Source organism: Prunus avium, chromosome 4, assembly GCF_965620075.1.
Source record: "Prunus avium chromosome 4, drPruAviu1.hap1.1, whole genome shotgun sequence".
NCBI classification, from domain to species: Eukaryota; Viridiplantae; Streptophyta; class Magnoliopsida; order Rosales; family Rosaceae; genus Prunus; species Prunus avium.
This window is the reverse complement of record NC_142287.1, coordinates 34,685,858-34,706,620: the sequence shown is the minus strand read 5'-3', so window position 1 is coordinate 34,706,620 and position 20,763 is coordinate 34,685,858. Positions and strand designations below refer to the sequence as shown.

General features: G+C 38.1%; 4 protein-coding genes across 7 annotated transcripts; all 4 read left to right on the top strand.

Moving 5' to 3' along the window:
* Positions 1 to 821: 821 nt before the first annotated feature.
* LOC110755111 (transcription factor bHLH30) lies at positions 822 to 4,531 on the top strand. Its single transcript, XM_021956286.2, has 2 exons — positions 822 to 1,672; positions 3,793 to 4,531. Exons 1-2 carry the CDS (start codon positions 1,358 to 1,360, stop codon positions 4,279 to 4,281), a joined length of 804 nt encoding a protein of 267 aa, XP_021811978.1. The 5' UTR covers positions 822 to 1,357; the 3' UTR covers positions 4,282 to 4,531.
* A 583-nt stretch (positions 4,532 to 5,114) lies between these two features.
* Positions 5,115 to 10,069, top strand: APG7 (ThiF family protein). Its single transcript, XM_021956407.2, has 14 exons — positions 5,115 to 5,442; positions 5,895 to 6,112; positions 6,293 to 6,484; positions 6,573 to 6,627; positions 6,794 to 6,891; positions 7,008 to 7,197; positions 7,312 to 7,417; positions 7,500 to 7,644; positions 7,722 to 7,880; positions 7,978 to 8,166; positions 8,367 to 8,567; positions 8,654 to 8,769; positions 8,938 to 9,097; positions 9,705 to 10,069. The coding sequence occupies exons 1-14, from the start codon at positions 5,307 to 5,309 to the stop codon at positions 9,876 to 9,878; spliced, it is 2,139 nt and encodes a 712-aa protein (XP_021812099.1). The 5' UTR covers positions 5,115 to 5,306; the 3' UTR covers positions 9,879 to 10,069.
* Positions 10,070 to 12,640: 2,571 nt separating this feature from the next.
* Positions 12,641 to 15,777, top strand: LOC110754815 (ARM repeat superfamily protein). Its single transcript, XM_021955929.2, has 2 exons — positions 12,641 to 13,426; positions 14,696 to 15,777. Exons 1-2 carry the CDS (start codon positions 12,942 to 12,944, stop codon positions 15,555 to 15,557), a joined length of 1,347 nt encoding a protein of 448 aa, XP_021811621.1. The 5' UTR covers positions 12,641 to 12,941; the 3' UTR covers positions 15,558 to 15,777.
* A 273-nt stretch (positions 15,778 to 16,050) lies between these two features.
* Positions 16,051 to 20,230, top strand: LOC110754910 (UBP1-associated protein 2C). Of its 4 annotated transcripts, none has more exons than XM_021956052.2 (2): positions 16,051 to 17,315; positions 20,212 to 20,230. In XM_021956052.2, exon 1 carries the CDS (start codon positions 16,158 to 16,160, stop codon positions 17,301 to 17,303), a length of 1,146 nt encoding a protein of 381 aa, XP_021811744.1. In that variant the 5' UTR covers positions 16,051 to 16,157; the 3' UTR covers positions 17,304 to 17,315; positions 20,212 to 20,230. The 4 variants fall into 4 exon arrangements, with proteins under 4 accessions (XP_021811744.1, XP_021811735.1, XP_088108299.1 ...); XM_021956043.2 differs by lacking the exon at positions 20,212 to 20,230 and adding an exon at positions 19,291 to 19,748; XM_088252173.1 differs by lacking the exon at positions 20,212 to 20,230 and adding an exon at positions 18,259 to 19,748.
* Positions 20,231 to 20,763: the final 533 nt, after the last annotated feature.

Below are 20,763 nucleotides of genomic sequence, written 5' to 3'. Positions count from 1 at the left end.
GGCTGATGTGGAAAGTAAGGAAGGACCACCGATGACAAGGCAAGACCCTCAATGAATGTCCTCTTTAAAGAAAGTCTTCCAAATATATTATATTATTAGCATTTTCTGAAGCAAAGTTTTGGTTTTTGCTTTTGTGTTTGTTTATTTATTTTATGGCCGGAATCTGATGTATGTTTTTGAAGGGCAAGTTGTTGAAGGCAACTCAATATTGGCCCCTGCATGTATGTGGACTTTTGAGCTTTGCCAAAAGGAAAAAAAGAGTTTATGCAAACAAAAAAGGTAATTGACAATTCGCGTTATATTATATAGGTTTTTATAAATAAACCCATTTTAACATGATATATTATTATATATAAAAATATCGCTTTTATTTTCTTTTACGTTTTGTTGATGAGCTGCCAACTTTGAATATCTTAACCTTCCTAAAGACAATAATGGCAATATTCTGTATTTTAAGTCTTAACAGCAAAACCTCGTTGACCCAAAAAGAAAAACATGCACCAGAAACTTATTACACAATTTCATTTATTTAATTTTTATTTATCACATAAATCATACATTGAAACAACGTCGTTTTAGACATATCAACGCGCAAAAATATATGTAGTAATTTTGTTCATATGCAAAATACGAACAGAGGATTACCGTTCATTTGTATACTTTTTCATCTCAAGAAATTTTATATTTTGCAACAAAATAATTGTATAAAAAAGTTTGGCATTTTTCATGTATTATTATATATGTTAAAAATTATTGCTATCAATATGATAGTGGATTAAAAAATTATTGCTAGCAATATATATATGGTGGGACTTGGTTACTCCTCCGTCTCAAACTCCACAAAACATTTGTTCTCTTCTCATCCCTTCTCTGCTCCTTAAAAAGACGTTTTCTTCCAAAACTCTCCGTGAACCAGTAGCCTTTGACTCTCTGTCTGCCTTTCTTCTTCATCTGCATCGAAAACCCAACAAAGTTTTCACCTTTCACGTTATTAGCAATCTCTTTCCCGATAACCCAGTTCCCAAAACTCTCTATTTCACTCTGCTTTTCGCTTTTTGAAATCCTCGACTTCGAGACCATGAAGAAGAAAATGTGGATGTTTTCTCATTGATCACCTCCTCCAAACCCCCAAAGCTTGTCTTTTGCGTAATGGAAGGTATGACCAAACCCACAAGAAGTGTCACTGCCACCACCACAGCCACCATAATCAACACCTTGCTAAGCAACAAAGCTGGTTCTCAAAGCTTCCCTCTCCCAAAGCTCTCTTTTTGGTTTGCCCCAACTACTCGCCCTCCTGGTCTGCTCTTCTCCAGCTTTGGTTCATAGGTTTGTGTATCGAAATACTTAGAAAACACATATGGATTTTTACAGTTTTAACTCCAACTCTTCATTTAGGTCTGAATACTCGAGCCTCTTCGACCCTTTTACGCATGGCTCAAGTGGGTTTGGTGGGGCTCTGCGAGGAGGTGGGTCTGTTTTGCCTCACTCTCTGGTTTTGGATAGTGAGAAAGGTGAGCTTGTTAAGGCTCCAGCGAGAGTGGGAAAGAAAGGGGTATCAGAGGCAAAGGCTTTGGCGGCTTTGAAGAATCACAGTGAGGCTGAGAGGAGGAGAAGAGAGAGAATTAATGCACATCTCTCTACGCTTCGTGGTCTCGTGCCCTGCACTGAAAAGGTAAAGTAATTTTCATGTAGGTTGCTGTCATATTATGTTAATTGGTACTAGTAAGTTTCAATCATACTGGTTGATTATACTTGGGATTGTTGGATTCTTGTTATAGCTTATTAAGTTTTAACTGGTTATTAGATACTAGTCATTGGAAAACATTACTAGTAAGAAACTGGTCTTACCTTAAATTTGAAATTCTTTATCGAAAAGTTATTCGACATCTTTTTGCTGACTGTAAAGTAGTAACTTACCATATGAAACTTAGATTCTTTGATTTTCTAGGCCCTTAATCAGACCATAAGTGGAAAGAGAATTGTACATCTCAATTGAAGATTAACTTCGAACAGCTATTTGGCCTACTTGACCAAATATTTCGAATATGAAACTTTTGGCTTAAATTGATATGATCTTCCTATTTTGTGGCAATTAGGGGTTGATCAGAATATGACAACCGGGCAGAGCTGAGAGTGTTTTGCTTTTAACAGTCATTATATTCTGTGCCAAAAAGCAAACATGTTTAAACAAATATTTGGGGTGCTATGAGAATTCTGTTGAAGAGTTATTGAATTGAATACATAGATTCTGAACTCTAATGAAGCTTTTCTCTATCAGGAATCTTGTTCTAATATATTTTTATGGATCCTGTATTCAATTTTGCTCCAAGAAGCTTAAGGTGATCATTATGAAATACCCCTTCTAGTGATATGCTGTCATTATCGAGTTATGAAATCATGAAAGAGAAGATCATTCGTTCTTTAGTGCACATCATTCAAATTAACAAAGTTTTTCATTACATTATTTGTGCCTTTGGAGAGTCAACTCTTGTATGGAAGTTACAAAAGTCAACTCTAGATATGTTAAATAATTTGAAAAGTAAACTTCTTCCATACTTAGAGAGCTTCAAAAACATCTGGAAAATGAATCTGCTCAACTCATGGATATGTTAAATTATTTGAAAAGGTAAACATCTAAAATACTCAGAGCTTCAAAACCATCTGTAAAATGAATCTGCTGTAAATGTCTAGGTGCACTTTGGATTTTCATTTTTCAATTAAATTAAGAAATCAAGCATTAGGGGTGGGGTGGATTTTCAACCTGTTAGATACAGCACACTACGCAATATGTTGGAAGGAAAAGTAGAAATGGTTTTTTGTTGGCAGAGAAACTCTGACTTTAGTTCATAAATCTGCTAAGTCAAATGCACCTAGAACATATTATAATTAAGTAAGCTGAACAGTGTTTCACGCTAACTTCATCTTATTTATTAATTTTATATGTCTGTGGTTGTTTAACACTAAGTGTATATATGGGATGCTTTGCTGTCAATGGCCTCAGTCTTTAGCAGACCATTCTATGTGTTTTGGGAAATACTGATGATTATGATTGGATGATGGGGGTACAGCGCCAGCTGTGTAGTAGATGCCAACATAAGGTCTACATCAGGACTATAATTTATGGCTTAGATGTGTCTTGCTCAACCGTTCAATTAAGATATTATATCATATTTGGGGCGGTAAGCAAGAAAATATGTATGGGGAAAGAAGAACCACTAAATTTTTTATGTTCAAGCTTCAGAGAGTATCTTTTTTAATAAAAATAATTTTTTTAATCACACATTTCTTTGCTTATTGTGTCATCTACCCCGCTTTCTAAGTCGAAGCAAGTTGGATGACTAGCTCTGTATTTCCTGGACTAAGTCTATCATCTGATAACTTATGAGCAAGGTTTTTCTCATGCTACTATTTATTAAATATTAAGTCTACCTAGGTGAGCTTGGAAGTATGTGGAAACTTGTATTGAAATTGTTAGGTAGCAGGGGAGGCCCTGGGAACAGGCGGGCAAGGCGGCCGCCTAGGGCCTCCAAATTGGGAAGGGCCCCAATTTGTATAATGACTAAGTTAACTGGGTTTATGCTATTGACAAAGAAGACATCATGCTGATGTTAGTAACCTTACCAGCCAATGGATTGGCCTTGACTTGTTGTGAATGACCCTTAATATGTATATTATATATGCATCATGTATTTGTGTGTGCATGTCTATGTAAGCATATTGGAGAAGCTATGGTGTTGGCTGTTGATGGCAACTGATTTAAGTCTTTAACCTTGACCTAATTGCTCCTTATAGATGGACAAAGCCGCATTACTTGCTACAGTTATCAGCCAAGTGAAAGAACTGAAGAAGGATGCCCTAGAATCTAGTAAGGGATTTCTCATTCCCGTTGATGCTGATGAAGTGCAAGTTGAACCCTATGACACTGGGGCAGGGGATGGAACCATATCTGTGAGAGCATCCGTCTGCTGTGAATACCGGTCTGAGCTTCTCTCTGACCTAAGAGAAGCTCTCGATTCCCTTCACTTGAAAATGGTGAAGGCAGAAATAGCAACCTTGGGAAATCGAGTGAAAAATGTATTCGTTTTCACCAGCTGCAAAGAGAGAAGCAATGATGCTGATGCTGATGCTGATGCATTCCAACTTCTTGCAAGTACTGTTCACCAGGCCGTGAGTTCTGTCCTTGATAAGGCTTCTGCCTCACCAGAATACTCCCCAAGAACAACGCTGCCAAGCAAAAGGCGGAGGATCTCTTACTTCGATACCTCAAGCTCATCCTCATGAGAGCAAGATTGTGTTTGTGTTGGTGGTGATGAAGATGTTCATATTGTATTGTAATATGGATTCTGTATTCGTATCTTTAGACATGGATGTGCGGAAGATAAAGTATTTGTGAGATCTTCATGTATACATTGTATTACAAAACCCCCAATAAAGTATGAACTATATATACTGAGGAAAGACAGAACTGGTTATATGTAAAGTATGTATTTAATTGTGAATTTCAGGGAAAATTAGACTCCCATTATTTCGATGTCCTATATTATATTTATATATTAAAAACACGTAACCGAAGTTACAAATGCATTCTCCTGAAAGCCATTACAGGAAAATGTAAACATTGGTCTGGAGGTAAATATTTTTTTATTTAAAAAAAGAGTTTTTTAGACAAAAGGTCTGAGATTTGTCAAATTATCATCTTTGGTCCTTTCTGATATTATTGGTCATTTATGTTACTCCAGACCCATCAATTTGGTCTCTACCATAAGGTTTCGTCCGATAAATTTTTTGTTAAATTAATGGTGTGATGCATATGTGGTATACACATATCTAATGAGATAATACCAATAAGATTAAACCAAAGATAACGTCGTTGAGGCATCTCAAGTCCGTCATCTTTAGGTTTAATCTCACGTTTTTTAATACAAATGATATTAGAGAGGGCAAGATACAGAACAAAACTTGGATGGGACTGGGTATGTTGTGTACAACAAGGGGTGTGAATAGAGCTATGCAGTGGGTCCCAAGTGCTGAGTTGGCGCGATTTCATTAGAAACTACCCGTAAAGCCGTGAAAGAAAGGAGGGAAGCAACCGTAGAGAAAACAATCTCCTCTCGCCAACACAACACAACACAACAACACAGCCGAGGTATCTTCTCCTTTTTGTACTTGAACTGTCTCTGACAATTTTCTGGTGACTTTTTTACTGTTTATTTAATTTTCACAAACCTTCAAAAACAAGAAAAGAAAAAAGAGGAACAAGAAGAAGAAGAAGAAGAGGGCAAGCAGCTAATCGCAGTAGAAAAATCATGGAGGGGAGCAGTGGGAAATCCATACTTCAATTCGCACCGTTTCAGAGCTCGGTGGACGAGGGTTTCTGGCACAGACTGTCTTCATTGAAGCTCAACAAGTTTGGCATCGATGACTCTCCCATTCCTATCACTGGTTCGCTTCCTTTCATTGTTTTTCTCTAATCAGATTATGGAATTTCTGGAAACAAGAAAAGAAATAAAATTTCAGCTATATCAGATCGTGATTTTTGGAAATTCCTTTTCTATATTCTTGTTAAAATGTGCTGCGTTGTGTCTGAGTTCTTTTGTTTTGTAAAAATTGGTGATTTGTACTGTTTTAGGTTCTCAATGATCAAGCATTTGGACTATGAGGAAAAAAAAAGAGTCGACTTTTTCTTTTGCTGAGTAAATTTGAGGAAGCAGGAAAAAGCAGTACAAGTTTTAAATTCTTGTGTCATATTGAGCACTAGCAAAATAGTAACTCATGAAACTAACTAAAAAAAACAAAGCTTTAGTTCAGAGATGAATGCCATACAATGTTCTTAAATTCTATTCTCCAAATGTAAATTTCTCTGTAATCTGAGATATGGACCGACCCTGCTCCAGGTTTCTATGCACCGTGCTCACATTCTCAAGTATCAAATCATTTAACTCTTCTAGCTGAGTCTTTGCCTTCGGATTCAAGTGAAGAATCAGTGGTACCAGAAATAAGTCGAGGGAACAGGAACAGATGCTCCGTCCCTGGCATCCTTTACAACACCAATACGGTAGAAAGGTTTCATGGACTTGACAAACAGGGCTTACTTAAGGCAGAAGCACAAAAGGTATCGCCTTCAAATGGATATGGTTTCTAAATTTGTATAATTTTTTGGATGAAAGTATTACATCTTTGAATGACGGTAAACAATATGATTCGGTTGAAATATCGTGTAGGTAGATGAATCTGATTGCTAAAAGTGAATTTAAAATGATGCATGTTATGTCTGCTTCTTTTCTGTAATCAGATTTGGGAGGACATCCATAATGGAAGAGCTTTGGAGGACAGTTCAGTACTTTCCAGGTTCCTCCTTATCTCTTTTGCAGACCTGAAAAAATGGAGCTTTCATTACTGGTTTGCTTTTCCTGCTCTGGTGCTTGATCCTCCAGCAACCTTGGTAGATTTGAGGCCAGCTTCACAATGTTTTAGCTTGGAAGAGGTATGTACGATATGTTTCTTATTGGATGCACAGTGGCAAGGCATTTAGATTTCATCCCTAACTTCAACACTAATTTCATATGTATTAGGCGGAATCTCTTTCAGCAGCATTTAATGAGTGGCGTAACTCAAGCTTAACAGCAGGTATATAATGTCTCCTGTGTTATTTTATGGATTGTCTGTAGAAAAATCTTATGTGCTCATATGTTCAGATGCAAGCTTGTGATTTCGGTGGCTTATGGTTTATATATAGGCATGCATAGTTTACACTTGCTTAATGTTCCTTTCTAACCTAAGTTGTCTGATTCAGATGTGCCATTCTTTTTGGTTCAAATTGATACAAATTCACACTCTACTATTAAGCATCTAAAGGATTGGGAAACTTGCCAAAGTGCTGATGGTCACAAGGTCTGTCTGCAAACTTTTTCTTTCAAACTATAGCTAATCATTTAGGTGATGGAATGAATTTAGATATTAGATTTTGGGGTTCAACTTCCTTAGAGCTACTTTGCATGCCATTGCAGTTACTATTTGGCTTTTACGATCCATGCCATCTTCCAAACAATCCTGGTTGGCCTCTTCGCAACTTCCTTGCACTTATTTGCTCAAGATGGGATATAAAGTCAGTTCACTTTTTATGCTATAGAGAGAATCGTGGTTTCGCAGATCTGGGATTGTCCCTTGTTGGTGAAGCGCTGATTACAGTTCCACAAGGTAGAGCTGCAGAAATTGGGTAACAGCTTATTTTTATATTAAGTTTCTTTCTTCTACAGTTTGAATATGCTTGCATGTTTAGGTACTCTAACTTGGATTTTTATATCTGTTTAGGATGGAGAGATCATCCTTATGTACCTAATGCAGTGGGGTGGGAACTTAACAAAGGAAGAAAAATACCCAGGGGTATTAGCCTTGCTAAATCTATGGATCCAACTAGGTATGTTGTTTATATTGGCTCTCTGTAGTCGATAATGTTAGTTGTCCTTTTTCATCTCGGTGTCTTATGATAACTTTTACAGGTTGGCCATATCTGCTGCAGATTTGAATTTGAAACTAATGAGATGGCGTGCTTTGCCTTCTCTGAACTTAAATAGCTTGTCTTCTCTCAAGTGTCTCCTCCTTGGAGCAGGTACACTTGGATGCCAGGTTGCTCGCACGCTTATGGTGAGTGCTCCAAACTTACAAAAAAAATCTGGTTCTATTCTATCTATTTGGGTGACTGAAGATTATGAATTTTACAGGCTTGGGGTGTCCGCAGAATTACGTTGGTTGACAATGGCAGGGTGGCTATGTCAAATCCATTGAGGCAATCCCTGTATACATTAGATGATTGCCTAAATGGTGGTGAGTTTAAAGCTACAGCATCAGTTAATAGTCTCAAGAGAATATTTCCAGCTGTGGTAATTAATTTCATCTGTTTGTCCTCTAAAACACACGGGTTAAGCCAAAAATTTGTTGATTTTCTTATATTGTTCATCCATCCCTTTCTTTTATCAGGAAGCAAGGGGTGTCGTCATGGCTATACCAATGCCTGGACATCCTGTTCCTAGTCAAGAAGAGCAGACTGTGCTTAATGATTGTCGATCCCTACATGATTTAATTGATTCTCATGATGTAGTTTTCTTGTTGACTGATACAAGAGAAAGTCGGTGGCTACCATCTCTTCTTTGTGCAAATACTAACAAGGTCTGTTGACTTAATCTATTTTTTAAAATTCACTGTGGTATAATGTGGCACTATATTCTCACATCTAAATGTGAGTCACATCTACGTTAAGACAATCTACTTACCTGATTCAAGCATATAGGATATTTGGATTAGGTATCTTTATCAAATTGGCATTCATGTTGTCCAATAAAAAATAACTATTGTTTATTTGTTTGCAGATTACTATAACTGCAGCTTTAGGATTTGATAGCTTCTTGGTTATGCGCCATGGAGCAGGTCCTTTTAGCTCTAGCCATGATTCAAAAGCTGAAGCTGCAAATTCTTTATCTGCTGATATGAGCAACCTTGGCCTGACTGATAGAGATGGAGGGAAGAGATTGGGCTGTTACTTCTGCAATGATGTGGTTGCGCCTATTGATGTAATTTTCTAGAATGCAATAGATATGATATTTTAGCTGTTCAATGTATGTCAAGTACAGCCATAAGCCTTCTGTTCTCTGTGCAGTCAACTTCAAACCGCACACTGGACCAGCAATGTACTGTTACACGCCCAGGCCTTGCTCCTATTGCCTCAGCTCTTGCAGTTGAGCTCTTAGTAGGAATCCTGCATCACCCTCACGGGTAAGTGGTTGAAATTTTTTTTGAAAAGGGCCTGATTATTTATTAGATTTATGAGAGTTCCAATATGTTTAGTTTTCATGGTTAATAACTAAATAGAAATTCCACTTTGGTTTTTTGTTTTTTTCAATGATTGACCTGAGATTTCGGTGTTAAACTGCTCGCGTTCAGGATATTTGCGGAAGGTGATGTTTTAAACTCCAGTAATAGTGAAAGCAGTGAGCAGCCTCTTGGTATTTTACCCCATCAAATTCGAGGTTCCCTTGCACAGTTTTCACAGATGACACTTGTGGGCCACTCCTCAGACAGTTGTACGGCTTGTTGCAGCACTGTAAGTTTTCCCTTGCTTGTTGACTTTTTCCATGGCGGTACCCTGAGAAAGTCACAGCTTGTTCTTAAACTGTTTGAGCCATTAGTTCTATATGCTATTCAGGGAATAAACAGTTCATATGAATCAATGAATAAGTAGTATTATTCGATGAGAAAGTCATAACTGAATTAGTAATTATAGGGGCCTGCATCTTGACATTTTGATATGCAAGCATTAATATGTTCATTTCTATCAAATATTATATGAGGGTGTTATTTTTATTCATAATTGTAGCAAATATAAAATGAAATTACAAAACCAGTAGCAGGCGGCTCATTCTACTTTGTCAAGTCTATAAAACTAAAGAACTACTTTTAAAATATGTTTTCTAATTATTCTACTTATTAGTTGAGATTAGGATTCCTTGGGTAGAATAATTAGAAAACATGTTTTAAAAGTAGAATAATTTTAACTAGAGGAAAAATTGTGAGGAAGCTTGATGGGAATGAAAATGGTGATAATTTGCTAGATTCTCTTTGTAGTTTCCTCCTTATGCATTCCTTTTAGTAATGTCTTGTATATAACTATAATTTCAAATAAATCATTGCAAAATGAATATTTCATTCAGGTGGTGTCTGAATATCGGAAAAGGGGAATGGAATTTATACTGCAAGCAATCAACCACCCCACCTATCTGGAGGACCTAACTGGACTGACGGAGTTGATGAAATCAGCTAGTTCATTCGAATTGGACTGGGATAATGGAACGGATGAAGATGATGATGATTGCGTTGACGTCTGATTTTTTATTTTCTTTTGATAGGTGGGTGGTTCTTTATTTTTTTATGCTGCAATATATTCTCAACTGTACAGATGCTTAGGAAAGTTATATTCAATCATGTATGTTTCAATTTGTTCTCAACACGATTGTTTCTAAACTGTAAACCCTACTGCTTTACGAAATAATATATTCGATGCGGCTATTCATTACAATTTGTACGCTATGAAACAGAGAAGACATTGGTGGTTGTTCTTCCGACTATCATAGGAAGAAGAAGAACCGATGTCAAATGTATGGCAGAGAGGGGGTAGAAAGTTAAAAATTGTCAATCAAAGTGCGAAGTGTGACCTGAAAATTATGGTCAGAGACCACAATGCTGCGTATCTGAGCATATCATGGCATAAGTTGGCAGCCTAAGATTTGGCCTAGCAGCTGGTCTAGTCGTTTTGATGACCTTTGAAAATTTTGAATGGTGCTGCCGCCACTTCAAATCACAAACCTTAAAACTACGTACTTTTGAAAATCAGAACTTGAAAGGAAGCTTCAAGCCTGGAGCTCCAAAAGCAGAAAAAGCAACATTAGAGTCTTTTTCTCTCAAGGGAGTAGGATGAGAAGAAGTCTCAAACTCAAAGTCTGCCACTTTAAAGTCTTGGCTAGCTAGACTTGCTTAAGGTTGAGGCTCAGTGGGTTTTGCACTTTTTGTTTCACCCAGTCTCATGAACCATCATGTATAATTGAATGTTGTTGTTTGTGGCTTGTGGTTGTGTTTGGGATGGTACGAATGATATCAGTTAGTTCAATATTAGTTAGTGCAGCAGTGGTTTGGACCCTTGAATGAATATATATGACTAATCTTCAACCTGAGCACATACGTTAGTGGACTCTCCAATTTGAGTTTTAGCCTTAGTTATCCTAATGTGTGTGGATCACGTGCTCGGTTGCAGTATAATCCAATTCAATCCTAGTCATCGAACATAACAAAACAACAATCCAATCTTAATCACCAAACATAACAGAACATCACGGAGTAGCAGGAGCAACAGTTGTACGAAAAAGGTAGAAATGGTTGATGGTGGTACACATCATAAAAGCACTACTAGTTTAGGTTCTTGTCATCTTTTGGGTTCTCCCTCAACACCTCCCCCTCGTGATTTAACAATCCAAAGCCCTCCCTCCCTTCCCTCCTATTGCGCTTGCTGTGGCTACTGTTTCACACGTTGGAAAAATTCGATGTTTTTTAGGACTCAAACAAAACTCAAATGATAAATTGGTGGTGGAACCTGCCACGCCATCATCATATTCATAGCATAATATATATATATATATATATATATATATATATATATATATATATATATATATCTCTCTCTCTCTCTCTCTCTCTCTCTCTCTCTCTCTGCTGTGTGTGTTTTGGATTTTGCCGTAATGCGACTCCACCAAAAAAACATACTTTGAATGAATTGGTCAATAATGGTGATCAGTGTTTCTGTCAAAGTGGTGCACTAAACTTATCAGATAAACTTGTTTCGATTTGTTCTTGACCATCAACAAGCAAGGCACCGCTAGAGAGAGCTAGAGTTGTAATAAAATTTGAAAAAAAACCCATAAATATTGTTAGTACAAGTTTTGGCGTGCTATTAAACAAAGAGTTGGGCACTTTGGTCCCCAATTTGGACGCCTAATTGGTCTTTTCTCAATTCATGCTAATATGGGATATAACCTAACTATTATAGAATATAGACCTCTGCATTCTGCAGGAAAAATGAAGAAAGCTACAGGTGCAAGATGACCAATATTTTCCATAGACCAGCCAAATCTGGCAGATCACAGATGCAATACCTAATTCCTATTTTTAAGCATAGAATCCAATTGGAAAAAAATGACTTCCATTTTGACCCGAATAACAACCTATCAATGTTGCCTTGCGTGAATGACTTGAAATAATTGTATCGTTCTAAGCGGGATCTCATAATAATATAATAATACAGTATGTGTTTATGTTCTGTCTATGCCACTCTGTCCTATAAACATAATCAGATACACAAACAAGCTGTTCTTTTTCTTCCAAGCAAGATCGATTCCATTAATTTATGTAACATGTTAATTTAACATTAGTTAAGCAGATATGTTTTTGTTTCAGCAACACATCCTGCAGACAAATCCACCCAAAGAAACCATGCATGTGAGAAAATCTCAAACACTGATAAAAGATTAAAGGAAAGAAAAAAAACAAATACTAGATCTGACTGAGGTTTAATTGTGCAGCATCATTAATTCTGTGCATGCGTGACACCTGTACGATATCAAAAATTTCTGACCTGCAAGAAAATCAATGCAGGTGCCCTTTGTATCTGATCCCACATGCCATTAATGTAGCTCACATCTCAGAACCAAGATTAATTAAAGATAATACATTGCTAGTAAATAAATAAAAACTTTAGCTGGGCACAGTGGCATTCCCAGAAACTATGGCACATAAACATTGATACTGGGGACAGTCAACATTAGTCTAAGCCGCCTGATTTAGATTACATCCAAGCAACTTCCCCTCAATGGAGTTGGTGATATGTAGGGCCCCTCCCCGTACACAAGTAGTAACACAACCCCAAAATTCAAATTATGCAATGACTGATATAAACAACTGTGATTTGTTTGTAAAAAAAAATAACCAACATTATATCGATTCGGAATGACATTTTGGTAATTGGAGAAATTAAACCGGGACATTATGGGGATAGGAGTGAATAATACTAATAAAGATCACATATAATCAGTGTTTTTAAAATATGTGAGTTCCAATAGACTAGTCAGCACTGTTTGCTCTGCATGTGCTTTGTGCTCCCTCTGTTTTTCATCTTCTAAAGTCGTCCTTCTTCTTTGTCTTGTTCCACAGATCCCATAAACCCACAAACACCCCTCTCTCTCTCTCTCTCTCTCTCTCTCTCTCTCTCTCTCTAAAAGGTCAGACTTCCATAGAAATTTATATAAAGAAACGAAAACCCTACACAGTTTCTCAACCCCCCTCTCTCTCTCTCTATCTCTCTCTCTCTGTATTTCTCTGTCTCCCTTATTCAAGCACCAAACATGTCTGATTCTAATTCTACTGCTACCTCTTCTTCTGCTTCTCCTATATGGTTATATTCTTACATCAAGCTTCGGTTTTTCAATCGAATCCGACGCTTCCTGCGCTCCAGAAACGCCCGCAAGCGCCCCACGCCGTCTGATCACTGCGACACATCGTCATCAAGACCCGCCAAAGTTATAAGCAATAACAACGAAGCAACAATGGCAGGGCCAGTTTTGGAGAAGCAGAGTGGCGATGATCATGAGGATGATGTGTTGGGGTTGCAGAGGGCGGTGAAGAAGCTTCACTTTGGAGTTTGTTGGGAAGAGAGGGAGTTGGCGGCTATGGAGATTGGGACGTTGGCTAAAGAAGATGTCAAGGTCAGGAAGTTGGTCGGTGGGCTTGGTGTTATACCGGTTTTGGTGTCCATGGCGGCGTCCGAGGTGGTTGCCCGGCAACGAGCGGCGGTGTCCGCCTTGATTGAGCTTGCTAATGGAACTTACACGTAAGCTCCTAGTCCTTATAATTTTTTTTTTAAAATTTTTGGTTTTAATGCATAGTCAAACTTACATAATTTTGAATTTGATTTGGAATGTATTTTTGTTTGAATGTAAGGTCAAAATTGCAAGTCTCACATATCATGCTAAGAAAATTTATATATATGTGTGTAACTCACTCATATTACGGATACAAAGTCAAGTGGTGATGTCTACTCAGTTCTAGTGACCAAATTTGACTTAAGGATAGAGTTATCTGATTTTTCTTTAGGGTTATTAAAAATAAATTATTGCGGTTTAATAGAGTGGAAAATGGTTTTGACTTGCAAATCGGTCATCTTGGTTTCAAACTCTTTTGACATTTTGGTAATATGTGTGAGAAATCCCTCTCTTTTTATTTAGAAATATATATTATTAAAGAAGGAAACAGGGATCCATATTCAGTCGATTAAGAATTAAGTGAGTTATATTATTCATTTGAATCCTGCCAGACTCAAGTGATGATGTGACAGAAAATAGCTGAGTTTGCTATAAAGGTAATGGCATTTTTAATGGTGGGGTAGGTTTTTAGCCAGTTAGTGAAGAGAAGCAAGAATATAGCAGACCTAAAAGAATAGTATATTTGAGTGGTTCCTAACCTACTGCCCAATCAACTTGACCATATGCAGCAGATATGCTATCTATCTTTCATGGCTGCATTTATTTATTGGCCAATTAACTTAAGCACATTTTGCAACTTAATTAGCGGTTGAAAATGGGTTAATTAATGTTGCTTTAATTATCATGTGCATTATCTGAAATCCTTGAAGCAGAGAAGCCCGCAGGCTGCGGTGACTGTCGACCCACTAACCCTAGTGGTTGGGAGAGTTGGAAGAGTTGGAAGAGTTGGAAGGGAAACAATATAATCGAAGCTTACGTGACCCTTTTTTTCAAATGAGACGACTTATTTAGGGCTGTGAGATTTGTAGTGTAGTTGTTCAGATTCCATTTGATTTTTGGACAATAAATTACCCCATTTTGTTGACCTCCAAGTCTTGGAATCTCGTTGACTTCATCACTATGCTACAAATTTCTTTGGTTTGCTTTGGTTTGGTGTGCTCATAATTCATATAAAATATTTATTTAATTTTACCAGTCGGTCACATTTCGAACCCATTATTGACTTGAACTGTATAGTTTTATTCGTATTGTCATCATGAAGTTAGACAGAATAATAAGTTGGAGACATTTTGTGCTTCTCTCTCCTAATTCTCTCTCTGCATGATCTGTTTCTTCAGCAACAAGGCTCTCATGGCGGAGGCAGGAATATTCTCCAAGCTACCAAAAGACATCAACATTCTTGATGAGACAACAAGGCACCAATTTGCAGAGCTGCTCTTGTTGTTGTCCTCACTTGCAAATACCCAATTTCCTCTGTCCTCATTAGAAACTCTCCCATTTCTTGTTGGCATTATTGAGTCAGGAACTTCAAGCATTGAAACCAAAGAGACATGTTTGGGTGCTTTGTACAACCTTTCCACCATGCTGGACAATGCAGCCAATTTGGTCTCCAATGGGGTGGTGGAGGCTCTGTTGAATTTGTCCTCCATCAAAGAGCTTTCTGAGAAAGCTCTTGCCACATTGGGGAATTTGGTTGTGACCCTAATGGGAAAGAAGGCTATGGAGAATAGCGCGGCGGTGCCGGAGAGCTTGATAGAGATTTTGACATGGGAGGATAAACCCAAATGCCAGGAGCTGTCTTCCTACATTCTAATGATTTTAGCTCATCAAAGCTCAGATCAAAGAGTTAAAATGACCAACTCAGGAATTGTGCCTACACTTCTTGAAGTGGCCTTATTGGGGAGCTCGTTAGCTCAAAAGAGAGCACTGAAACTATTGCAATGGTTCAAGGATGAGAGGCAAGCCAAAATGGGCCCACATTCTGGGCCCCAGACAGCAAGATTTGCAATTGGGTCCCCACTTGGTTCACCTGTAAACCCAAGAGAGGCTCAACAAGGGAAGAAAATGATGAAGAATTTGGTGAAGCAGAGTCTTTACAAGAACATGGAAATGATAACAAGGAGGGCCAGTGCTTCTGGGGACTCATCTAAGCTCAAGTCTCTCATTATCAGCACAAGCTCTAAGAGCTTGCCTTACTAATTCAAAGACACAAGTGAAAAAAATTACATTTTTTGCATATAGCTTTATCACAATTGTACATCTGATCTGAACAAATCTTATCCAGATGGGTAACAATGAACCCTTGCATGGGGCAAAAAGGAATCTAGTGGCTAGTTTTTTTTTTAATTATTTATTTAAATTTATAAATTTATAAATTTTATTCCTTTGTTTCAATGTGTTAAGGAGTGCACCATTCTTTGTGTGAAAAAAAAAAAAAAAAAAAAAAAGAAGATAAGAAAATCATATAATTTTCTGATTTGAATAATAGAATATTTTCTTCCATATTTATTTATTTATTTTCTTGAAATTTCTACTTTTATTTGTCTGAAAAAACCCAATTTCTCCATCGCAGAATTATTGGCCAAATAAACCAGATGGTAAGCCCAAAAGACCCATGATGATTAGAGCCCCAGGCCTACTCAGCTATAACGACACCAAGTTTAATGTCGTATAAATTACCCCGAAATTTACAGCGAAGGATTACGGACATCTCTCTCTCCCTAGGTCTAGGGTTTATACAAACTCGCGCAGTCCAGGCTCCGCCTTCCTCCCCAACATCCCAAACCAACCTAACACACCATGGACTTCACGAAGAAGCGCAAAACTGAGCCGAACGGCACCGTTTCACTATCTCCAGCTTCCCAATCGAGTTCTCTAACCTCAGAAGACGCCCGCAAGCTCCTCCAACCCTTGACCCAGGACCAGCTCATCGACATCCTCCAAAACGCCGTCGTTCGCCACCCCGACGTCCTCGACTCCGTCCGCTCCGTCACCGACAAAGACTCTACCCTCCGGAAACTCTTCATCCGCGGCCTAGGCGCTGACACCACCTCCGACTCCCTCCGCTCTCTCTTCTCCGCCTTCGGCGACCTCGACGAGGCCATCGTAATTCCCGACAAGGCCACCGGAAAATCCAAAGGCTACGGCTTCGTCACGTTCAAGCACGCCGACTCGGCCCTTCTCGCTCTCAAAGAACCGAGCAAGAAAATCGATGGTAGAGTCACTGTGACGCAATTCGCCGCTGCCGGCTTGACGGCGTCGTTTAGCAACAGCAACTCTAACGCCACCGATGTCTCCGCCAGGAAGATTTACGTGGGAAGCGTACCGTTTGATATCTCTTCGGAGAGACTGTTGTCGACTTTCTCGGCGTACGGAGAGATTGAGGAAGGACCGCTAGGGTTCGATAAGGCCACCGGAAAATCAAAGGGGTTTGCTTTCTTTGTGTACAAGACTGAGGAGGGTGCCAGGGCTGCACTTGTTGAACCCATAAAGAACATCGACGGTCATCAGGTGGCTTGCAAATTGGCGGTGGACAACAAGAAGAGCAAACCTGGTGGGGCCCAAGCAGCTCCTGTTGATAACTCCGGCGTCCCTCCACCGCAATCTTCGATGCCACCGGGGTTGTATCAGGGCCCACCTCCGCATCAGCAGGGCCCATATTCCGGTTATCCCGGCGGGCATCAGCCTTTGCCTGGGCTGCCTGGTAATAATTTCGGTGCTAGGTATAATGCCAATTTGGGAGGTGCATATGGTTTGCCGCCACCAGGTGAATTCACAGCTCGGTTACCGCCAAGTTCTATAGGAATGGGTCATGGAGGGTATTCGGATGGTCCACATTATGGTTTAGGAGCATCCATGGGGCTTCCTTCTCAGCATCAGCAGCCTCCTTCTGTACCTAGAGTCCCGCCTGGTGGACTTTACCAGGGGATGCCACCATACTACTGAGTACTTACTAAGGTAATTTTTGCATTCTTAGTTTTCCTTTTTTATCAATATATATATATACACACACATGGTAATATACAAATTCAAGAATTTAACTTGGTATACCAGAAGGGTCACAAATGTTTTATGTTGTAAAATGCCAAACTTGAATCGAAAAGTTCTTGTTTTTTTTTACTGTATCTTGGCTTACATGTCCGTGAGTCAATTTCATCTTATGTGCTCTGTGAGTAGTTTCTTTTGGTTTATGGATACTTCCCCTCAATTTGAATTGGATTTTGATTAAAATACACTTCTCTTTTTGCGATCAAGTTTCATATAATTTAAGTTAGTCAACTGTTTTAAAAGATTTACAATCGGCTGTACTATCTTCTTTTTTGCATTTGACTGAAGAAGCTTTTCGTTTTTGGTTTGTTTAGATTTTGATTACTTTGTTTGAGTGGTGAATGGGTATTTGGTTCAGGTCCTTGAGAAGCTTCTTGGGCGCAAATGCTTTAAATGGTTATGGTGATTTCATGAATGCAGACAATGAAATCTTTGGATTGATTATATGGACTGCTGTGATTCTGTTGCTGCTTCACTTCATCTGCTTCTATGAGTTGTGCCTTGTTTTCTGATCAATGTTGATCTAAATGTAGAACTTATTCGAAAGGATAGTATACCTTTTGTGATAAATGATGTGCTGAAATAGGGACTTCCTTTTTTGTTGAGTTGATGACAATACTTCCTCTGTTTTTTGTAAACTTCCTTGCATTTCTTTATGCTATAATGCTGATAGTTGTTTTCTTTATGTGATAATTTGTGGCTTTACCTTTATATGTGGCTCATGAAAACTTCTAATTTTTATCATGACATACAAGTGTTGTTTCTGGAGTTTCAATTATTTAAGTTTAAATTGGAAACCTCTGTTTCCTCTAAGTCCATACCATGATGTCTTTCTTTGTTTGACTTTGATTAGGTGTGTGAGTGAAAGTGCAATTGTTCATATTCATGATTTTTATGTAATGTGGGCTTTGATGTAAGCTTTCCATTCTGCGGGTTCTCTACGTGCTGCCCAGTGATTTGATAGTTTGTCGTATATTCGATACTTCCTCACCACTAGATGAATAGTGCAACGTTGGTACTTTTCTATTTATTGAGTTCGGAATAGCTGTACAACTGGAACAGATCATATTGTGTCTTTTTCCATCTCTCTTATGAACCTATAGGTGAAGATCCTAAAAGTGACTCCTTTTTCCATCACATTCATGCTCAGTTTGGTCTTTGTAACGAGGGAGTTTAACCTAAAATTTCAGGTGAAATATCCATCTTCTCAGTATAACAAAAATAGGACACTTTATTTTCTCTCTCAAACACTTCTCAGTTCTGTGATCTGTCTCCTACGACTTATTTCAGTTAGTTTATGTTGAAAATAAAGTTGTTATACAGCCTTCCACATCATTTCGGATAGTTGCTAGTATCTTTATTGGTTAGCTTATGTTGACTTTGTCTCTTGTATATCATGTATGACTATGCAAGTTGTGGGTTTTGTGAACTTGTTTACGTATGAAAGAGTTTATATTGCTTTAGAATCAGCCATGATGTGCAATTAAAGTGAGTATGATGTCTTAGGTGTGTAAGTTATTCTGCTGAACTGATATGAAAATTATCATATACATTAAAGCGCAAGTATCATTCTGTCTTTCTTTCTTTTGGAAATTCTTGTCTACTGCTTTTCCCTATTCCCTCAATTCAAGTGAAGCATAGAGGGAAGATTCTTAAAATGGTTTCCTTCCTTTTTTCGGGTTTTCATACCCCACAATCTATAGAAAGCCTAATGCATCATATAATTAGAAATGGGTGTTCTTATTCTCTCCCAGACGTAATGTTGAATTGTCCTCGTACCATTTGTTATCTTTGTGTATTTTGAGTGTGGTTGATGTATGAGGAAAGCCACATCCATTTATTATACATATTATGCCCTGTGGTTTCTGTTGGCTTTTGTGGATAGCATGACTCAGGCTTACCCTTTTCTCGGCTGCTGCTAACTAATGAACCCGGAGTTGGCTTCTCTGTTCTTTGTTGGTCCATTCTTGTGATGTGGAAAAACATATATGGCCCTCGTGGAGGTTGGATCCTAATCGGTGTGACCTGCTTAGTCATTATAGTTTATCCTCATCTTGAGATCAATGGCCTTATCATGGGTGGTGCTGGAAGTGTTTTGTTTTATGACATTGCGTGGGATGAAACTTTAATGCATGGAGTTGAATTTTTTTTAATGTTTTGCCAGTTATCTTTATGTGTATTTCTGGATTGTGCCAGACGAAGAAAAGAAGGGTTGAGATAGATGAGTGCGATTAGAGTTAAACATAAAAGATGTTGTTGCTCCTCATTTAAGTCCGATCTTAATTATTTCTCAAAGTTGGTTGTAATGATACAGTTCCAGTTCTTTATTCTTTACTTTACATATCTTGAGACTTGCACGACCAAAATCAAACCCAGATGTTGATTATTCTGCGTGATAAATGAATTGATCTTTCTATGAAAGGAAAAAATAAATAAATATTAAAATACATGATGATAGCAGGAGTTTCTTCGTGAATCGTGGTGACATTCTACGAAATGCTTTTGTTAAATGATTTAACTTAAAACTAATCATATGCTTTCGACTGTGAAGTCACAAGTCCGTCATGAAAATTAAGTTGCAGGAGAGTATCATTAACATACATAATAAAGGAATTAAACAGAACTTATCCTAACCGGTGTTCGTTTTATTGGTCAACAACCTTGATCTATCTGTTTTCTACTATTTAAGGAGCAAAGTCAAAAGAAATGCAGCAATTTCCTGACTAGGAAAGAGCCCATCTAATCTAAGCTCTCTCTCTCTCTCTCTCTCTCTCTCTCTCTCTCTCTCTCTATCTCTCGCTTGCAGTTTTAGTGTGCATTGGCAGTGGCAGGCACCAATTTCATGTGTTGTTCACCTCGCTTGGGGCCATGTCGTGGAAAGTATCATCAGCTCCAAACTTGAGGTTTTGTGGCTGTATTTAGATTGGTTTCTAAAAGAGTTGCTCTGCAATCTTGAGAGCCATGGGACATTCAACAGGAGATGTCTTTTTGTCTGATAAAACCACATGGGAAAGGATTGAGACTAACTGCAGGTTTCTAACCACCTCAGAAATACACTTGTGATGATTTTGACCTCTAAACACATGCTATATATCTAAGTTATATATACAATACAAGCATATCATATATAATTGGTTCTGGAATCTAATCTGCATTTTATTTTATTACTTATCAAACTCTACAAACATGTTACAACCATACCGGTCGCCGGTCGACTGAAGAATATGATGTAGATCATATTTTATTTCCTCTCACACATGCAGACACTGGAAAAACTAAGATAACAAAACAACACTAGTAGCTAATACCAAGAAGACGGAAACAGAAACTAAAAGAAAGAAAAACTCATGAAATGACC